Here is a 22,296-nt window from a genome sequence, read left to right as displayed (position 1 = left end):
TCTAATAAAACTAAGTGCCTCATTTCAAGTACATTGAACAGGATTTTTTCTCCCTAATTGTTTTGCATTTTGTTAAGTTGGAGTGTGCATCTCGCTGTTACTGCTTTTATGAAACATGACCGGTAGTTCCATATGTAGTGGTGTACAAGAGTGTATTGTGTACTAAAAGTTGAAGGCTGTTGTACAATTTTTACACTGAAGATAGTTTACTTTTACTCTTTTCACATATATGTATTTAAAGCTTAAAATTCATTGTACACAAAAATGTTAAAGCAAATTTGAATCTTTGACGTGACTTCCAGTGCATACACAAGACTTGCAGGTTATTAAAAAACCCCACCAACCCACATTTTGACAGTGGAGTGCTGAACGACAGAGCTGCTCTCGTCCAATTTTGTGCTTTGTAGCTGGCTGTTGCTATTTTGTGGTTTTGGTTCCTACACGATCAAGCTTGCCAGAGCTTATTTTTCATTGCAAATTCTGTTGAAATAAACTTTTGTCTTAAAGAGGTTTGGAGTACAGGTATTCTCTCCTTCTGAAGGGCACAGAGCAGTCAAAAGGCGTGTATGTAAACAAGTGAGCTCTGAATAGCATTTACTTTCTCCAGTTATCTGTCAATTTGGTAAGGTTTTCTTTTCTTTTTTTTTTTCTTTTTGTCAAATTACTTTGCACCCTATGTATGTATCAATTTTGGTGAAATTAACCACAAACCTTAAAAGGTGGATTGTGTTTTGTTGGGTATTTAGTTTATTTTTGTTACATGGAAATAAACAAATCTCTGAAGTGCTCAGTGGGGTAGAAAGTGGGAATTAGCAAATTCAAACTGAAACAGTGCTTTAACTATAGCTAAGGCTAAGCCATACTGAAAAGCTGGTTATATGCAATCTTTTAAGAGTTGGGCAGTCTGGAGTTGCTGCAGCTGGGATATGGCTGTTAGGAGAATGGTGACTGTTCTGAAAATCCAGCTCAACAAAAGCTCACTTCATATTTAAGATACCTAGAAGTACTAGCAAATAGTGATAATTTGAGCTACTCTTTTAGAAATATATTAGAACCTTGCAAGATCTTGCACATGCTGAAGAAAAATAAAGGCAATTCCAACAGACTTCTAGCTTGTCTCACTTCTCTTCCTAGTTTTGACTCTTCTGCTGCCATTTGTGCACAATTACAAGCTGGATGGTTAGGCAATAAAATAGCCCCACCTCACCCTCCCATTTTTAGGCAGAGTCACAAAGGAAAATAGAGTGATTGAGAATTTGACAAATAGCACTGTTTTAAACTTACTATAGAGTAAATAACATTATTTTTCCTCCAGTGTTTACACCAGTTAATCTGTTGTTCTCATTAGTGGTTTTAATCCTATTGACATTAGTTGGTGACATGAGTGCCAGTATTTGTATGAGTCATATGGAAGTGTCCTGTGTTTTGAAGGGCTGAACAAATGATATGTTGCTTTTTCTATGTGTAGGGGCTGAACCCTTATTTTCTTGTTGCCTAAGTGAGATAAGGTGTTAGAACATTTTGGAGTATGTGTGACTGTTCACATCAGCTGCACTGCCAGTGCCCTTTTTTCAGAATGCCGTTACTTGGGGACTTAATGCATACTGAAATTTAGAACTTGTGAATAAAATGTCTTTGAAAAGGGAAAACTTTCTCAATTATGCTTATAAATGGTTTTAAAAAAGCATTAAATAATATTTTTGTGATAATATTTTTGCCAAATATATGATCTTTCTCAAACCGTGAAAGAAGCTCTTTCTTCCTCTTACACAAATTTTTTGTGTGACCTTTTTTTTGGTTTCGTTGGTTGGTATTTTTTAGGGGTTTTTCGTGTTTGGATTTTTTTTTTTCTTTTCCATGGATTAGAACAGAATCAAATTTTCAAGTATCTAGCTTTTTTCCAGATATCAGAATGACTGTAACGTGTCCATCTGGAGGTTGTCAAGCCTGCAGAAAACCTTTTTAGATGTGGTCTTTTTCTCTCTGTCTTGAATTTTTTTTCAAATTTTTTTTTTTGTAGTTAGTTGGTTTTCTGTATGTTATTATTAAATTTTTACTGGAAACTTCATTTTTTTCATTACCTTTTGGTCACAATGTTTCAAAATAGATGCTGTGTACTTCTATCATTTGTCTAATTTTAAATTTCTTGGAATTGTCCCAAGTGTTAAACTTTGCAGTAGTCTTCCTATATAATTTCCAAACTTAAGCTATTAGATACAAAGAGGATGGAGTCCCCGTCAATCTGGCTAACACTAGTTATTTTTACTGCCTTTAATCATTTCTCTGTAGACTTGAGTCCTCTTTATTTTCATGTTCCAGTTCTTTGAGTGAATTAATTTTGTAATAATAAATGTTACATATGTTACATTAAGAAACTGCTGAGCATGTTTTCTTTTACAAAATAAAATCTTATTTACCATACTGTTTTAATGAGACTATATTTATAACTTTCCAAATCATCACGTTCATTTAAGAAGGCATGTCACCTGGTAACAAGCTGTATGTTTTCATGGGAAGGGTTTTCTTCACAAGTAAGGTAATGGCAAGATATTTGAACCTTTCTATGTTTTTGCATGATGCACAGTTTTATTGGTTACTTTTTTCACAACCTACCAATGATGATAAATGTTGTTGGAAACACAAAACTGAGCACGATAAATACTGTGCATTGATTTTCCTGAAGAGGTCCTGAGTGACAGTAAATTCTGTAAATAATTCCTGAAAGCTATTTTAGTGATAGGTATTTCTGTAGCAAAATTATAATTCTCTGCCTTTGATGTCATCAAAATAACTCTAGTTTTTAATTAGATTTTCCCAAACACCAAGCAATAGAACTTTGCTAATACGAGTTAGGAGATTTTGAAGTTATGTGCTGATATAGAATTGTTTAGTCTGAAGTGTAGAAATTGTATCACTTTTTGTTTTCTTTTTTGAAAAAGAAAGTTATATATACACTCATGATGTATACACACATTCTTGTGTGTGTGTATAATATAGGGAGAGAGGGGCGTTTTTAATTCTTGTAAACAGCATTTGAATAGTCTGTAGAAATACTGTTATAACAGGTACAGATACGGAATGATTGTTTTGGACACCAAGACTAATAATTTTAACAGTGTTTAGAAACACTGGATAAAAGCCTTGAATTATGCCAGCACCAGGGACAGACAAGCATGAAAGATTAATGTAATTTTGCATATAATGATGCACATTCTTACACAAAAAATCCATCTGCAAGTGTCATGTCAGTCAGCAAAAATCTTTGATGGGTGGGTGCAGCTGGGCTGTCTCTTCTGGCAAAGCTGGCCTAGAAAATGCTAAATGTAGTTATGATGCTTTGTGCCATCTGTAGTATGCCAGTTTATCCTGTCTTCACTGGCATTTACAGTACTATATAGGGTATCAGCAAACACAGAGACATCAATGTAGAGTGACAGATTCATTTCCTCCAGAGGCTATGAACTCTGGTGTATACTTGTGCCACCTTCCTCTGTGTGTTATATTCTGTTGTCGCTGGTATTTGGCTTCATTTCATATTTCTGTGTTTAACTCCTTGTATTTTTGATTTAGCAATTTGCATATCCTAACACAAAGGCAATTAAATATGATTGAAACTGAAATAATTCAGTCTTAACTGAAGATATGCTTACATTTTCCTGAAGTCTACCAAGTGTGTAAATGCTAAAACTTACATTTTGATGCAAAAAACATCATCTCGAATTCTGTGAATTTAAATGCACTAAATAGCTATGTGTCTGATGGCAGCTAAGTTTTAATGTGTCTTGCCTTTTAGCTAGCGTAACTGTAAAACGTACCTTCTCATACTTTCAAGGCATTTAATGATTTAAAAAAAAAAACTGAACTGAGTTACTGTGTGTTCCTTATATTAGAAGGGCAAAAATTTTAAAAACCCTTTAAAATTATCTAATCTTCTGATAATTAATGTTGTTTTCCACAGTAACTGAGTATGAAGGACATGCTCTGTCAGTACTGAAAGAATGCGAACTCCAGGCATTTGATGGGTAAGTTGGTTAGTGACAATGTTAGCAAACCTCATCGTATTAATTTTAATTTTGTATTCCATCCAAAACTATGCTAGTAGGTGTTTCCTGAGTTACTCTGTTTCACATATATATTAAGCCTGACAAAATAATTTCTTATTAGATGCTTTATTTTTTATTACTTACTGCAATAGGTATGTATTTTAGATTAATAAATGATGGTAAATAAACATAAAGCTTTCTTTTATGCTTCATGAGAGCTTCAGTCTCTGTACGTGCAAGAATGACACAAGTGCCTTGTATTTCACTCTGTCCATTCAAATGGTTCTTAAGGAGAATATTTTATTTAAAAGTTTAAAAATATTTTCTCCATTAAAAAAAAAAATCATTCAAACTTAAGTCAAGAGTGAAAATGCTTGTTCAATCATTAAAAAGACATTGCTATGTGGATTAATCCTGAAATATTTGGTATTTTTACATTAGTCATTCAATGATAAGATTCAATAATATGTAAGAATAGTTTTGCATACCATGGAAGTCTTACAGCATTTCTACAACTCTTATTGGACTATGCAAGGAGCCATGCAAGAAGGCTTCAATAGTGTTTTATAGTCAATCCATTTCTATTAGTTCTAGAAACTCAGAGTTAGGCAAGAAAATATACATGAAAATGTATGCATGTATTCCAGATTCTGAGGATAATTTATTTCCAATTAAGACATGCCTTTTGGGGTGCTAGCTGGGGAACCCATCTGTCCTGGGAAGCAGATATGAAGACAGAGAAGAAAAAGCCTGGGTTGTGTCTTCTTGCACAAACCCCTTCTACTGAGTCCTGTTTGAGTTGTTTCATCTTTGATCATTGGGTAGAGTCACTGGAGTACTTCTTCTGTAAGACTTCTCTCCTGTAGCCAGAACTAAGGGGAAATAGGAACAGAAGAAGCTGGAAGAAAATAACCTGTAAGTCAATATGATGCTAGGATTTCTGAGGTGAAAAGATCCCTGTCATTTCTCAGTTAGCTGTTTAAGTGATGGAGTTTTTTTTTTTTCTCCTGTGGAAATTATCAGAGTTTATGAGCAAAAAAGAAATTTCTGAAGTGTTTAAAAAACAAGTTTTATAACTTCTCAAATAGCCTGGCTTCCATCTGTGCGCTCATTCAATAAAGCCCAATACAGAGAAATATCCTGTTAAAGAGCTAACTTGGGGTGCTTTCTACAGAGACTGAGGCTGAAGTCAGAATTCATATTACACTAAAAGTCTGATAATTTGAAAAAGAAAGCCACTTATTTCTCTTCTCCATTATCTTTAGAGGTGTTCTTAAGAACAGGAAGAGAATATTTGAAATTGGTATTTTCTTTTCCAAATTGTTCAAAGGCTTATGGCATACTTTTGATTATGTTCTTGTGAAGCCTGTTGCTGTCTAGCCCAAGAATAAAAAAAAAATCTTATAGGCCCCTAAAACCACTTCAGTCTTTCCCAAATAAAATTTTAATAACAATTTTGGTTTATTGAAAATTAAACCACAAAATTCATGGAATCTGGTTTGAATTGAAAATTAACTCCCCAACAATAAAATTGTCCTACTGATGAAAAATTATGCTTTTAGCAATTCTAGCAGCCACCTCATGTAATGTATTTTCAGTATTTCCATTAAGTCTTGAGAAGTTTATATTGTCTCTTGAGCAGCATTGCTTGTGACTTGGCAGGCTTCAGTTCTTTCCTGTTTTGCCCTGGCTTCCCGTCGGTTTTGTTCAAGTCAGATCCTGCATCTGTCACTTAGTTCCCTGTTTAGAACAGCACTTCTGTACCTCCTTGTAGACGTGGAAGGCACTGTATGTGGTAGTAAGCGGTAAGGTAGTTTTTGGGCTATTCCTACATGGCAGAGTTCAGGTAGACCTGATCTGACTTGCCCAAGCTTGGGAGCAGTGGGAGGTGAGTTAGGTGTGGTCTGAAGGCCGTGCCTGTGTGCAGTAGTCTGCTGTGCTAACTCAGCTCGTGCTTTTCAAGTGTTGCCTATTTCAGATTGACTGAAAGCTAATTCAAGTAAATATGTATAAAGGGCAAGACCCAACAGTTTTTTATGCATTACAGTAGGTAAGCAGAATAGCAACAAACAATTTCTCATCTTGAATTTTTCTCTGAGAGTTGCAGTTCCTTACATGTTAAAGAGCATATGAAGTAAATTGAAGCTTATAATTTGCAGTAGTAAACTGGAAGGTTGTATCTTAGCGCTTTCTGTAAGCAATACTGCTACATTTTAATTCTTTGCCAAAGCTGTTTGTTTCTGTATATAATTTCTGTTCTCTGATTTCTCCCGTTCCCACTCTGTTTTGCGAGACTGTAGGCATATGTCATGGATCTCGTATACTCCACCTTTTTCGCTATCCACTTTTGTTTTTCTTGCCAACACTAGACGTTTAGGTACTTTGCCAACTTGGCAGTGTGCTTTTTTTCCCTCGCCGTGGGGCCAAGCCTTGGTGACAAATAGGGTGTATTTGATGCTGCTATCTCAGCTGCGTTATCTTGTTTGTACTGTGACAGAAATACACGATATACACGCATGTATTTCTTCCCTAATCAAGAACCTAAGGTGTTACGCATATTGTTTAGAGTAGCCCAGGTTAGGCAGACTTCAGAGAACAGTGGATTAAGAAACTTGTGTCTGATGTTTAGACAGATGTTTCTTCCTCTAAGAAGCCTTCTTCAAGGTCTTAGTCAAATCTGTTTGCTCAAGACTTTCTACTGCTTAAGAGTAGCAAGCTCTCACCGATGAGCTTTGGAATCCTTGGTCCCTGACAGTATCTCTGCTTCCAGCCAAAAAGGCGCAACTCTCGATGATTAATGCTAAATTAATAAAAAACAAAGTTTGCAGCATTTTTATGTTATTCATTGGAATCTTCATCTATTTCCAATAACAACAAACACAGCTCCCCAAAATCAGAAGAAAATGTATCTGTTTTCAAAAGTTTTAACAGCCAGAAGACAATTCATATAAGTCTTTCCAGATGTACAGTTTATCAGACTACAAAGATTAACTGGTTTTGCTGCTGTGGCAGAAACTCTTCAGCCTAGGAGTAAACCAATCTAAACTAAAAATGAGACAAAAGACAGGAGATGAGCAGGAAGAAAATGTGCTCCAAACTTTTGATAAATACTCTTTTTTTTTTTTTTTTTTTTTTTAATGTGGGCAGTGTTTAGCTAGATAAAGGAAACATTCCTAACATTTAGAAATTAAAAAATAGCTAGGAAATAATAATAGGAGATGAAGAAAAATGTTAAAGGAGTTGAGATAATTTAATTTAAACATTTAATAACATAATAAGTATTTTCTTATAAAGAGCTTACCAGTTTTATCTGGTTGAATTATTGGACATAGCTTCGCAACTGCATTCATATAGATATATGAAAAAAAGAAAGTAAGTGCCTCCTAAAGTATATCTGACATTTATATTGTAAATGCTTGGAGTGTACTATTACTATTTTTATCATTCAAATGTGTTTACCTTAAAATTGTTTAACTTTCAAACATTACTAATTTGGAGAATCACTTTAATAGTGACTTAAGCAAAAACAGAAAGAAAAAAAGATATTTGCTGTAACAGAGCTTTTACAGACAAATATATTCCCCTCTATAGCCACAGCAGGTGGGAGTTTAATTACATGCTCCAGAAGCAGTGATTAAGCACCTTCATGCAAAGGATTGCTGGCACTAGGGTTTTATACCTTGCAAAATCCCTCAGCTGCCTGCATAGTGTGTGGAATTAGCTCTTTTCAAGTATTTCTTATTTTATTGTAGTATTTGTCGAGTTGTTATTGTAAGGGCAATTAAAAAGCATTGGAATGCTTCTGTGGGTCAGCACTGAAAGATTTAAATAACTTTTTCCACTGAGGTACTCGAGCGTGTGGTTAATTCTGCCATCTGATCGGTTCATGTGCATAACATAAGGCAAGAAATGCTTTGTAAGTTGTTAAATATATCTACTCCTACTCAGATAAAAGAGAGCAGAAATAAGGATGCTTGTATCTTGTTTGTTAACATCCGCTGATCTGATGGTGAAGCTCTAGCTTGTTCTTAAAGACAGAATGCTTTTTGGCTATTTGAAATATTGTTATATAGATGATGTGCAATAGCTGCCTTCCACTTGTTTGCTCAGCGATGGAAGAGTTTATTTTGAACTGTTTAGCCTTTTTGTTTTGTAACAGGGTAGTTTGTGTCGGTGGAGACGGATCTGTCAGTGAAGTTGTTCATGGTCTACTACTTAAAGCCCAGATAGATGCTGGAAAAGACACAGACTATATACCAATGCCTGTCAGAGCACCGGTTCCTCTTGGAGTAATACCAGCAGGTGAGACTGAAAGGTACTGTTACATATTGTCAGTCATCTGTTTTAAGTCCCTCTGGCATGTTTTACAGTTCTGGCTACTAAAGGCAGTTCTTGGTGTTAAAGCTTCACTTACTTAAGGGAGCTATTGAATAAATGTCCTAAATTAGTGATTTAGATTGATTACAAATGACTAGATTTTAAATCATTATGATAATTTATAGTAATGGCACAGATGAGCTCTTTGCCTAAAGGAAGAAGCTCAGCAAGAAGAAAACTAAAATAATTTTCAGCTGATCCGTGCAAAGATCAAGTTTTGTCCTTGTTTGATGCCAGAAATGATACCAAATGAAAACTTTCTTTTCTAGAATTTCCTTAATATAAGCCATGTTCTTTCGCTTCACTCTCCAGGTTTCTTGGCAGGATTTTCAGTTGGATTAATGCTTAGGGTCTATTTTTAAATAATGTCTCAGGAATACATTTTGTGTGTTATATTATTAAAAAAAAATACTCAGCACACAAAATGCTTTTTTTTTTTTTTATTTTCTTGTGCTTGCATCTTTTGGTGTGGTTGGTTGGTTTGTTTGTTTTGAGGAGTGTATGTGGGTCCATTCTCCTCTCAATTTTTTATTTGCCCTTCTCAGTGTATAACTTGGGCCAGGCAGGGAGGCTTGGCTACAATTACTACAGGCAGCGTTGATTCCAGACTGGTATGTGAATCATTGCTCTTTAAAGAGGAGGGATATTGTGCATGGACACTACCCTCTGGTGTGGATGTTGATGTAAGTACCTGGTGTAATTTCTCAGAGGTTTTTAACTAGTAAGGAAAAAATTCCTGCAGCCAGGTGAACAGCAAATCATTGTTTTCAGTTTTCTACAAAAAAGGAGCAAGTTGCCTCCAAACTGAGCAAGTGGGTTTTAAGTGCTCTGACTTGCTTCGCGCTTCTAAAAGCAGCACGAAGACAGAGACTACTTGCTTGTAAAAATGCTAGACTACTCTAGTTTTTGTCAAGCTAAAAAAAAACCCTTGGAAATGTATTGGTAAAAGATACAGTAATCTCAAAGACATGAAGCAAATGAATGTTGTACACCGCAGTTGGACCATCACTTACAGTCCAGTTGCTGTGGGTATCTTGATGGTGCTGAGACAATCTCTCCAGCACTTGACTCCATGCTGTTTGGGCAGGCTTAAGTCACTGTCCCTCATCATTAGTGCTTACTCTCTTCAGTTTAAGACAAATACATCATGATCAAAAAGGATTTGTAAACCCAAAAGAATGCTGTACAGCTTGTTACACAGAAGGCCAAAGGCTTTGTTAAAATAGAATGAGAACAATTAATAGAATGATAATGCGAGAAGCTCCTTAATAGGCTCTTAAAAATAATTGATACCTTATTTTATTTCCATATTATTGATATTCCAAAAAGTAGTCAGTTAGGAAACAGGTACGTATGATACTTGTGTACATGAAGAAGATGGAACTCAATGGTCAATTCATTGTTTTTCCCCCCAGAAATCCTTTGCACCCAATTATTTGGATTCTCCAGACAAACAAAAATAGAAACTGTATTATGGGATAGCATTATCTGAGCAGCTTAAAATCTGATTTTAGCCTCTATTGTAAGCAGTTAGACAACATTTTGAAGTTTCAGCCAGCTTGATGGGAAGGAGCTGCTCTTGAAACAGTTTACCTCCTGAAGAGAGAGGTCCAGAGGGGAGTGTGTTTTTGCTAAAATACTCTACTGAGCTGCCTTATTCAGGTCCAAATCAAATGGATGAGATGTAGGGAAGCCTGCAGTTGTACTGCTGGCCATTAGCAAGAGTGTTTGTTGCTATGGGAACTACTGCTAAGAAACTGTAGGGAGGGGGAATAGGAGAAAGGGGAGGCGGAACTGGAAGGACATTAAAAAAGCTATCCAGTTGTTACAGAACAAGAGACAATCTATATCTGATGACTGGGAACCTTTTGGTCCTAAATGGTTCATTTAAATAAATCCATGATTTCCAATTAATTCAGAAAATAAAATATTACTGAGGGCCTGTTAATTTCTGTGATATTTCAGGCAAAGAACCAAAATATTGGTGCAGTTTTCATCAGAATTTTAGCTATGCTTGACTAGGAAGTCATTACATCACATTTATCTGTTTGGATGGGGGAGACATTAACAGCCTTATGAATATTCATGTTGTCTGGTTAATTAAGTTAATTGTACTGCAGAAGTGCTTGCACTTCCAAGGACATTTTTTTCTCTACAATTTCTGTTTGGTACCTTCATCAGTCATGCTTTACCTGACCTGCAGATACTTTGTCCTTACTGTGATGCTTTTGCACATTTCGGAGGAAGGAGGTTGTAGGAAATTGTTTGTAATGTCAGAAAAATGGGTTAATATTTTGAATGGAATTATATTTTTTTGTATAATAAAATATTCTTTGTTTCTGTTTGGAACAAATGTTGGTGATACAGATGCTGGAGTTGTATGGATGCAACCTTTTTACAGTAAATCCAGTAACTGGAGTGAGATCTCAAAAATGTGACTGTTAGTAATCTGCGAGGGGTGCAAGCCCATACATGAGCATCGAAGAAGATTATTTAGTCTCTGACCATCTTGTTATTGGTAAATAATATTCCAAGCTTACATAGGGAGGAAAAAGGTTTTGATGACTTGGGAAGAGGAATAATAACATAAACTGCACTATTATTCAATCACCACTTAAATCAGTAAAGCTTATATTCTAGTACTTTTTGTATGATCACTTTCTTTGTTTTGGTTCTGTTTATAAGCTTTTTTGTGTGTGTGTGTGGCATCCTGCTTGTCTAGGACCTAGGTAATGAGACACATTATTCAGTCATTGCTGGAATCAAAATGCTGTTAGGTGTGTATTAAGAGTTTTTTGGAGAAGGTGATGGTGCTTGCTATTGAAAACTGCGCATGTTCTAAATCTTCAGCTTGTGGAAGGGTGGATGTATTGCTTATGTTTCTGAAAACAGGCAGAACTTGTTTTATTTTCCCAGGAGTCATGAAAGGGTGGGGTCTTGCCTTGTTTACTTCTGCAAATGTTAATGAGTACCACAGATTTAAGAGAAGGATGCAATTACTTGTGCCTATCCTGTTTTGTAAGAATGAGATTTAACTCTCATTAAAGTCAGTATGAGGATTGGTATTGACTTCAGCTGTGGTCATTTGTTATCTTGCTGCCATCTGTATTGATAAATTACTCTTACTTAAATGAGGAATCCCAGTTTTAAGACATACCAAGCCTGACCTTCAGAAGTATATTCTGCCTTGTGCTCTTTTATTAACTTGATCTTCAGTGACAAAGAAAAATATTTTCTTGGAGTGACAGCTTTCCTGTTGTCAATTTACAGGGAATAAACAGGATTTGCATGATTTGCAATGATCTGTTCTTTGTGTGTGTGATTTCCTGTATTTTGGAGAGGGTCTGATAAAAGTTGATAAGAGTTGGAAAAATTTGATTGAAGGAAATATTTGAGTATTTTTGAGCTGCTACTTTAGCTAGTTTCACTGGCTAAGCAGAACTAGTTGAGTCTAGAAGTTGAACGTCATAATTAATTCAAACATGAAATGGTGTTGGACACATACTTCTATTATTCTATGAAGTACTGATTTTAAGGTCAAACCTATTTTTTTTTTGTCCCTGAATTTTCCTTATAGAACTGTACTTTAGGTTCACTGAATTGAAAAACTCACTATTTTGCATAGTAAATTGTATCTAAAGCTACATTTTTGCCTTTTCTTTATGTGTATTGTACAGAAAAGAAAGTTCAAATTACTTTTAGTTGAATTGTTGGATGTAGTCTATTGGACATAAAAGATTTAAATTTGCTGAGTTTATTTAAACATTAATTTTTGTAGGAAAAGGAGAAATAAATTAATACTATAGTCAGATATTAAATTGAGAAATGTGTGAATGAAATTACTTTTTGTTTTTAACTGTTCAAAGAATAAAATTATACATAACCTGGTTCCTTCCATGTACCACTGGCAGTGTAAAGTTCAAAGAATGTTTTGTATCTGTTATCTTAATAGATGTACCCCACTCATTTCTTTCACGTAGTAGGAACCCTGACAGCCTTACTCAGAGCTCCTCTGTCTGACATTATGAAGGCTTTCCATGAGGTTCTGAATATCCTGAATTACTTTCAGAAATTAAGGTGCTTGAAGGATGTAACAGGTGCTCTGTTTGATGCTGAGAAAAAAAATTCCCCATTATTTTACAAATTCTTATTCAGAGAAATTATTGAAAAAAATCAAAACATATACTCATAAATAAGAATGACAAGATGCCTTTAGAACTTTTTAACTATGTACATCAGTTTTCCAAATTTGTTTTTTTTTTTTTTCTACCACTAACGTGACATCAAATATTGCAGAGTTTTGGGATTACCATAGTTTTTCAGGCTGGTAGATGATGCTTTTAAAGTGCTTATTTAAATATTGAATGCCTCTTGTTAGAAATGTGATAGTCTTTCCCCTTCCACTTGTCTCCCTCGCTTTTGAAAGACAAGCTTAAATGCTTCCGTAAAACTTAAGACAAATTTAGCACCCAGAATTGTCTGTTGCTGCTGTAACACATTAAATAATACAAGCAACAAGAAAATTGTTTGAAAATCTAACTGAACTCATTCCTTTATGGAATGTTAGGTTCTATATTGTTCTTTTGTAGTTTTTGTTGTTTTAAGTAATCTATCCAGTGGCTAATGGTACAGCTGGTCTGCTGATGTCGAGGCAATGACAAAGAAGTTAGATGAGTCGATTTTAAGCCACTGGATGCAAGTCAACAATTTGTCAGACCCACATCAAATTCTGTGTTCTCTGTTTTTCAGTCAGTAATGTGTTCTTATATGTAAAGCTGGCATGCAATAATTAATTTTATTCACTATTCCTTCTGAGAATCTAAAATGTAGCCTGCAAGAGGCACAGCAGCTATCTTAGACTAGATCTATTAGAATTTTGTCTGAAAAGTGCACAGTTTTAAACTGGCTAAGTATTATATTATTTTTCCAACTTAAAAATATTCCCCAAATATATCTTATTAGGTAACTGCCTTCTAGTAGAGTTCCTCAATGCAGCGCTTGGGTATAGAAGAAGTTATTTTTTAGGGAGATGGTTTAAAGAAAAAAGGCAATTTTTGCAAAGCTTTTTTTTCCTCTCTTCCCCTAATGGTTTTTATGGCACTTATGAATGAATTTGCAGAGAGGATTTTATAGACCTCTAAGTTTTAATGGTTTTAATTTGTACTATTCAGCATTTCTGTTGTTATGAAAACAAAGTAATTTGTGGGGAGGCTTTAATTTTTTTTTGAAAATGCAGTAAATATCTTAATTCCTTCATTCAAAAAATGTTGTATATTTTTTTTTTCTTGCTATTCTCTCTCTCTCTTATTTTTAAAATAGTTTGTGTTCTCTTTTACAGGTACTACTAATATTTTGGCCCACACTCTCTATGGTACTAAGCATGCAGTGACTGCAACATTGCACATTGTAATGGGTAAATATTTTTACATATGTTATCAGATTTTTAACTAATGAAGCAGCATTTAGAAGTTTGCTGTAACCAGTGGTTTAATAAAAGCATACCATTATGCTATATCACTGTAAACTATATCGTAAGACTTTAAAATCCAAATGATTCTATTCTGATTTATAGTGTACTAGAAAGGTTATGATTTTTTGAGTATAGTTTAGTAGCAAGGGTTGTGGACCTCGTCTTCTGGTAACTACAATCTACCATGGAATAATGTCTGGTTTTGGCATTCGTGCCCTATTTCTGATGTTCTTTTAATGCAAAAAGTAACTTTTCTCAGACTTGATTGTGTTAATAGTGTCACCCTGTGTGCATTATTATGCAATGATTGGTTGCATAGTCACTTGATTATTTTAATTTAATGTACCTGCTGAAGACAAAAGGAAAATACACAATACTTTCAGCTTGAGGAAGTCGTTAGGATTGGACTTTTCAGGAAAGTGTTGTCATATTTCTGAGAAAGTATAGTTCATCTTTTTAGCTCTGTGTGCAGTTCTTTTAAATACTAAAAGTTTCCATAAGAAAGCTTTGTTATTAGAAAAAACTGTATCACTTCCCACTTGGTCTGTACAATAAATAAGTTTTTGAATGTGAAAATGTAATTACGCTAAAAGGAAAAACTAGGTTGCTAGTGCAAACCTTATTTTCAGGTCTTAGGAAATACGTGCTTGACCACTGTTAATATCCCTCCCAGTTTTTCTTTAGGGTACTTTTTTTTTTTTTCGTATTAAATAAGGAGAATGATGAGGAAAGTCCATCTTGAGTATCTGTTTCCTAGACCTGGCAGTCAGCAGTGGAAGAGCCTTTTCTCTGCTTCTTAGATAGCAATACGCAAGCCTTTATAGGCAAAATCTAAAACTGACTTTTAAAATCAGAGACACTCAATCTAATGGAAGCCACCTAGGTTCTATTATAGAAAAAAAATTTATATAGCCTATCTTGAACAGAATTAAATTTGAAATTCTATAACTGTAAACATAAGTGCATTTAAAACCTATATTTAAGACATCCCACATCTCCTCCAGTACAATGTTCAGTCATTACGAATATTTGCTGAAATGGTTGCAAATATTTATGTAGCAATACTACGTTTTCTTTGATACTAATTGTTGAAAATTTGAGTAGAATTAAGAGTCAGACCCTTTCCAGCCTGAATGAGTAGCTAAATTTTCACCAGAGCTTTTTTAACATTTTGAAATATCTGAACGTTTTTCTCTGAAATGACCTCTTTTATGGACTCTTAATTATATCTTGATTGATTCTGGTTTCTGTTAGTAAAACTTGACTTCCTAAAGAGAGGAGAGTCTGGAGTTTTTCCCATAGCTAAATTAGGTGAAAAAGAAATGGTAATTTGTATTCTGTTTGAGATAGAGACGTTGTTTGTAATTTCTGATCTTTATCTTTGAAATTTTAGGACATATTCAACCAGTGGATGTCTGTACTTTCAGTACTCCAAGCAAGCTTTTGCGGTTTGGGTTCTCAGCTATGTTTGGTTTTGGTGCGAGGACTCTAGCTTTGGCGGAAAAACACCGTTGGATGCCCTCCAGTCAGCGGAAGGACTTTGCTTTTATCAAAACACTGGCAGATCTCAAGTATGCCATGAGCTGTTAGGTTTTTCTAGTATTCCTTATCTTCTTGAGGAAAATGCTGTAATTAATGTGATGAAAATATAGACAACAGTAGTTTAGATATCTTGACTTCTTAATTGCAGATTTAACTCAAATGTGATATATATCCCTCTTACAAATTAAAGAAGAAAAATTCTGTACATTCAGCATCTCCTTAAAATTATCTTTACTTGGATAAAAGTCTGTCTAGCAGTCAAAATATTGATTTACATGATAGTAAATATAAATACTTTTCTAGGCCAGAAGAATGTGAATTATCATTTCTACCTCTACAAATTCCACAGGAAGACTCTCGTGAGAATGACAGGTAAGTAAAACTGAGTCAAAGAATTCCAAAGCTACAAAAATACATGTCTTTGAAGATAAAATTGTACAAATTCTTAATTTTGTTCAAATTTGATCATCAGGTAAAACAGTCTTTTTTTTTTTAAAAAAAATTGTTTTAACAACTGCAAACTTGTACACTTTGTAAAACGTTCCCTATAGCCTCTAGAGGATTTGTTACAAAGCAGTCTTCCACTCTGTATTACTGGTTTGTTCAGTTCCATTAATCGTTTCTTCCATTGAGATCTTACTTTTTTTCCTGAAGTAGACATTGTTTCAATGTGCTTTAAATTATTTTTTTCTTACATGTTTCCACCCTTTTAGAAAAAAGAAAGGGAAAATAAAAAAAAAGGGTGAGTGTTTGCTTTATTATGATTATTTAAAAGTGAACTGTGGCTCGTTAAACTGGAGTAATATAGAATTACTCTGTTATATTTAGGTAGCAAGGATCAATGGCACAAAATTCAGGGTCACTTCCTGAATGTGAGCATTATGGCAATCCCTTGTCTGTGTTCAATGGCACCAAGAGGCTTGGCACCTAATACGAGGTCAGTAGGGGTTTAGAGAATTAGTCATGTCTATAAATTCTGACATCTTACCTTAAGACCTTGGCTTTTCTGAGAATACGAGCCTGTGTTTAGGTAGTCTAGACCCTCTGAAATGGGGGAGGGAACATGGACTGCAGCAGACTCGATAATCCCAGGAACTGTAATCAGTTTTTGGATCAGGCAAATAAGGTCAAGCAGTCTAACTAGAATAATGAGTGGATAATTGCTGTGATTAAATTAGTTGGCAAGTCTGACTTAAGTAGTAGTCATTGTGCAGTCATCTGCCATAGGATTTGACTATATGTAGAAACGTTATTCTTGGATTTTATTTTATTTTTTCAAATATTAAAGTGTCCCTCATCTTCTGCTTTACAGCTAGCAAAAGTGAAGTATGAATCTCTCACATGTTACAAAGAACTGAAATTAATTTTCTTTTTTTTTTTTTCCCCCTTGAACTTGGGAACTGTAGCTTCTACATGTGGGGTTTTGAGAAACAAATAAGTATAAGCTGGTTGTTGACTTTGACTCATTTTGCCCAACTCATTGTTGAGATCATGCTTTGTGGTGATCAATACAGTTATCAGGTGATAAATATTTGTACTTATGTATTCAGTTGACAATTAAGCAGAATAGCAAGTACAAACTTTGTAGCTGTATGTGAAATACAACAGACTCCCTCAAAAAAGAATGTAGAAACTCAGATATGTATGCGTGTATATCTATTAAAAAAAACCCCACAAAACAAAACCAAAAAAAAACCAGACAAAAACCAAAACATCACTCAGGGAAGTTTATGAAATGAGTCTGCTTTGTTTCATTTGATTATCATTAGGTGAAAATACATGTGCCTTAGAACTGTTCAGGTATTTTTCTTAAAAATTGCTGGCTGATCTGGTAGAATTTAACTTCTTGGAAACAGTGTGGAAACAAAGGCTTTTGATGAAACTTGATTGAGAAGTTTTCTTTGCTACAGGGGTCCTGCTAAGCCTCCTGTACCTCAGGATAGTGCCCTGATGCTCTCTCCTCTTAGGAATGTACTCTGTTCAGCATTTAGTGTGCTATATGCCAGTCAGTAGAAAATTTCTAACAAGAATTGAAGAAATTATTCTTTTTTAGCTTTGCTTCCTCTTTCCATCTGTTCTGGTACCTGTTTCTCAGTGACAGGGAATTTTATGCCAGCTCTAAATCTGCAAAGTAATGCTATGCAGGTGACTTGTTTAATGGTTATGTAAAAGTTATCCTCCTGGATTGTGCTGTACCATAGTCTGAGAACATTCCTGAAGTCATTCAGTAGCCTGAGAACTATAAGTGTAGACACACCTGTGTTGGTAGGCTGGAAGTATTTTTTAAACATTCTTAAAAGATTTTCCAAGCTTACATGCTGAATAAATAAATAAATATATATGTATGCATATATATTCAGAAGATATGAAATACATCATCTCTATATAGAATACCATCTCAGAAGTGCTTTTCATGTTCATCAGATACTCTTGTTGAACATTGATTTGTCTCTATAACTAACTGGGACTTGGGCATGATTATGTTGAGATTCAGGTTGTTAGCTTCTGCAACAAGGTACAACTGCATTAGGGAATCTGTGAATTGATAGCAGCTTATTGTCTGACCTGAATTCTCAAAGATGCTAAAATACAAATGGCGACTGGATCCCTGGGACCATTTAGTATCTGCACTGTATGGTCTCTTCTTCATTGATCTTTAATATGTAACTATGTTATCTTGCACAAAATTCCCTTAGTTTTTAACTTTTATATGCTTTGTGAAATGTGTAAGTAGAACTGTACTGAGAACTGCTAAGAGTTTGAACAGTGGCGTAGTTGAAGATCAGGATCTTTGCTAGGGCAGCATGAGCATTAATGGAGGAATGGAGGAGGTGAATGACCCCATTGCAGTGGGTGATATGATGGGGATACGCTTGTGTGCATCATGGGAATGGTTTCTTTGTAGACCTCTGCCTCACAACATTTATGGTAATCATAGTGCTTTGCTGGAGAGAAAAATGAAAAGATAAATTTGTGAACCCAAATGTTTAAAAACCATCTGTGAAATAGAAAAGCAAGTTTTTAAAAATTATATGTATTATGTTCAATAATTTAGGAATATTGATAAGGGAGTGCAATTTTATTATTAAAGTGTATGTTGTAAGTATCTTGATGCTAAATAACAATTGTGTAATTTATATTGATCTATGGGGCAGGAGTTGGCCAAGATTTAAAAAAAAATACTGAGACTATTAATTTACTCCTGCTAGCTTGTTTTTTTTTTTTTTAATATATATCTAGACTATTGAAGAGCCTGTTAAACTTACAAGTTAATGAATTTTCTTTTGGGAACTAAACTGGTCTGCTTTTTAGGTTGAACAATGGAAACATGGCTCTTATTGTTGTACAAAATACTTCTCGAACAGAGTTTATAAAACATCTGAAAAGATACGCCAGCGTAAAAAATCAGGTACTGTTAATTTTTCTGGTGATTATAAAAAGAACAGTTAATTGTGAAGGTAGACATGCTGCAAGAGTTAATGTTAGCATCCTTGTAAGGAGACTTAGCTTCCTGTCAGAATACATTAGCCCCCTTTCTATCTGATTTTTTTTTTTTTTTAAACCACTAGACTAATACCGATTAGCCTATTTCAGCCCATCTGTTGTGGTTTAAATTGTATTTGTGTTGTACCATAGTTTTACGGGTGTAAAGCCCTTTCACCACAATAAAGGAAATGCATGCTGTGTTTAAGTTTTGTGTAGTACAGAGATCAAGAACACAGACTGGGGGTGCATCATGCAACTTTTGTCAGAAATAGGTGAAGTCCAGACTTTCAGCAGATCACTGCATGCTCTGCTGGTAGCAGTGCATTATGACCATTGATTTTCAGCAGGTATGCATTCTATCTAGTTGTGAATGTTTGCAGAACTGCATTTTGAAATCGTGGTCATTATTCTGTCTTGGAAGAGAAGAATGAAGCATCCAACTACAGCACCTTAGAGCTGTCCTAAATACCTGATGCATAGCCTAAGCACACTGGTACTCATGCAAATATTTCAGGATTGTGGGAAATCACTTTTATAAGAAGGTTTCGGTTTGAATTCATCAACAGTTAGAGAGGCTGGGGGAGAGGTGGATGGCAGTTCCATGTGACAGCACTAACAGCTGCATTTAGGAAATAGTTTACACTTTCCAGTTATGCTTTTGGAGGAAGGCTTTCCTTTTCTCTTTGCCTTTGTAGTTAGAAATTAAACAAGGAGATGTGGACCCTGCTTTAAACTTAAGATGACCGTTTACTAGAATTCTAACTAGCCTCATTTAGGACAGGATTACTGGTGATGAGGAACAGAGCACAGGAAAAAATCCACTTGGACTTACACATATTCTGAAAGCATGTGCCATTTTGACGTGTGCAAAATAGACCAGGTCACCTGTAGACTGAACAACTCCAATATATGAATGCAAATGCAGCACTACCCTTTTTTTCTGAGGAACTATTTAGGATAAAAATAGCATGTTAATCTATAAATGCTAGCTGGAATATGTAATGCCTCATGTGGTCAAAGCTTGAGTTAAGTCTTCCCATTTACTTAAGACAAAAAAAAAAGCAAGCTTTTTAATTTCAAGTAATCCAGTTTGTTGCTAAGCTACCACCTGTATCTTTCATTCTCATTTAATATATCTGTTTGGTTTAGTTCAATTTTCCCTTTGTTGAGACCTACACAGTTCAAGAAGTAAAAGTACAACCAAGGTTTAAAAGTGGGCTTGATGCCAAAGAAAATACATATTTGAACACTGCTTCCGCAGAAGGAAATTACCCTTGGAATATAGACGGTGACTTAATGAAAGAAGCATCCGAAGTTCATGTTCGGTAAGGCTGAGTGTTATGTTTATGGACTGTATAAGTGTAACAGATTAGTACTGCAATCTTAAATGTATTATGTCTGTATATAGTACAGATGACACCAAAATTGGGTGCTGTAAGTTCTGTAAGAACACTGCTGTTGTGCACTGTACAGTCTGGCCCCTTTGTTTGGGCCTCTACCCTGTTGCCTTGTGCCCATCTTTGGAAGGGTTTGTTATGACCCCCATGGCTTTTCCTTTCTGCTGCTTCATCAGCTTCCAGCTCCACCGCTTCTCTTCTTTCTGCCTGTTACCTTACTGTTTCTTAGAGGAGAACAGATGTATACAAAGGTCTGTGACTCCCGGGAGGAGCTCCTTTTGGGATAAAGATTCCTGCTTGGAAAGCAGTGTGTGTAAGGTTGATAAAAACATGTAGCTGTTCAATTGTGGGAAACAGTGCTGCTTGAGAGCACTCTCCCCATCCAGGCTGTAAGACAGAGCCTATGCATACACAGGGAAATGTGTATGGGCGGTGGCTCCTTCTTCTGCAATGCGCACAGGGTTAGTTGAAGGCACAGAGCTCAGAGTAACCGTCTGGTATGTCAAATGAAAAGCAGCTCATGTTCTGGGATATATAATGTGTGCTTCTAAAGATGACCTCATAGGAATTGTCAGAATATAATTCACTGATGTTATTCCATATAGCAGTTCATACATATTTGTTCTCCCCCCGCAGCTGCTGGAAGTGGCACACCCATTGCAGGAGTTAATGACATTGGTAAAGTGTGACTTTCTCACTTCACAGGGTGCATCCTCAACTTATTAATCTCTATGGAGTGAACACTGATGACCTGGAGAGTTCCCAAGAAACATGCAATTGCATATAGAAAGGACACACTGCAAGTTCTGTGTTGAAGAACCCTTTTCTCATCTCTGTGCACAGCTTTCCAAGGTCCCAATCTGCAACTCACTGAATTCAGTTGTTGTAGCAGAAGCTTTACTGGGATGGTTGTAATACTTCTGGTTTTATATATTTTTATCAGGTTGTATTTAACTGTAAAGAAACTGTTAGGCTTAACAAGAAAAAAAAAACCAACCTGATTGTATTGGTCCCTTGTAAATTTGGGGTTTGAGAAGTGTCCATCAAAGCAGAAGAATATTTTTTTTTTCGTTAAAATAATTCTAGCTTTTGCAATAAGTATACTAGGAGATACTTTTAAGTCTGCTGCTGCCATTCATGTTGTCAGGTAACTCAGTTCAAATCGAGCTGGTAAGTGGAGGTACGGTACCACCTCATACTGAAGAACGGTGGCAAAATACGTATATATAGGTTTTTTAATCAAGTACCTCAATTTCTATTTATCCAGTTTCTAGTTTTTAATGTTGTCTTAATGTGTTTGCTTTAAAATAATTTCTAGTCAAACAGTATACAAAAGAATATGCTGATGTCTTATGCAGCTTTTCTTTGCAGTGTATTTTAAAGACTACTCTTTGTAAAAAAAAAAAAAAAAAAAGTATTTTATGTATCCTGGAACTGAAATTATATTCAGCATAGTTTTTGTTTGAATAAAATTGTGATAAATAACTTAGTTTACTTAAATTTTTATAACTTCCTTGTAGGCTATAAACATAATTTTTATGTTTGGGTTCTTTGCAACTTATTACATATTTAATACAATTATTTGAGATGATGGGAAATTAAGACTATATTCTTTCTGGGAACTGGCTTTCTCTGAGATGATGAAAAGTAACAGACCGACAAGTTTGTCCATCTGCAGGACCACAGGGATAATAAACGTTTTCCTGGTGATTTGTCTACGAATCGTTCAGCAGGCAGCTGACAAATAATGGTATGAAAGCTGCTTTCTCTCGGGGCTAGAATGAGTTGCTTTAAGTTCTTTCTTCAGTAAGTAGTTGAGTATAATGTGAAATTCAGTCCTTTAAGATTTTGTTAAATGAAGGACCTAAGCCTTTATGTGGAATCTATAGCTAATATATTTAATTTGATTTTAAACACTATTTGTCCAAAATTCTTAACTGTGATAAATATGCAAGAGAACAGTTTTGCACCTGAAGTACTG

General features: G+C 35.2%; 1 protein-coding gene across 1 annotated transcript in view; it reads left to right on the top strand.

Annotated features, from left to right (window-relative positions):
- Positions 1-21,403, top strand: part of CERKL (CERK like autophagy regulator) — a 57,443-nt gene extending 36,040 nt beyond the window's left edge. Inside the window, exons 4-14 of the mRNA XM_086751128.1 lie at positions 3,959-4,022; positions 8,203-8,358; positions 10,492-10,510; positions 13,740-13,833; positions 15,284-15,461; positions 15,736-15,804; positions 16,146-16,174; positions 16,261-16,369; positions 18,745-18,841; positions 20,068-20,243; positions 21,021-21,403. Of these exons, the coding sequence (XP_086607254.1) occupies positions 3,959-4,022; positions 8,203-8,358; positions 10,492-10,510; positions 13,740-13,833; positions 15,284-15,461; positions 15,736-15,804; positions 16,146-16,174; positions 16,261-16,369; positions 18,745-18,841; positions 20,068-20,243; positions 21,021-21,102 (1,073 nt within the window). The 3' untranslated portion in view covers positions 21,103-21,403. The remainder of the gene's footprint in view (positions 1-3,958; positions 4,023-8,202; positions 8,359-10,491; positions 10,511-13,739; positions 13,834-15,283; positions 15,462-15,735; positions 15,805-16,145; positions 16,175-16,260; positions 16,370-18,744; positions 18,842-20,067; positions 20,244-21,020) is intronic.
- The last annotated feature ends 893 nt before the right edge of the window (positions 21,404-22,296 follow it).

Source organism: Chlamydotis macqueenii, chromosome 6 (genome assembly GCF_036417535.1).
Source record: "Chlamydotis macqueenii isolate bChlMac1 chromosome 6, bChlMac1.mat, whole genome shotgun sequence".
In the NCBI taxonomy this organism is placed as follows: Eukaryota; Metazoa; Chordata; class Aves; order Otidiformes; family Otididae; genus Chlamydotis; species Chlamydotis macqueenii.
The sequence above is the reverse complement of the archived record's forward strand: the minus strand, read 5'-3'. Positions and strand labels throughout refer to the sequence as shown.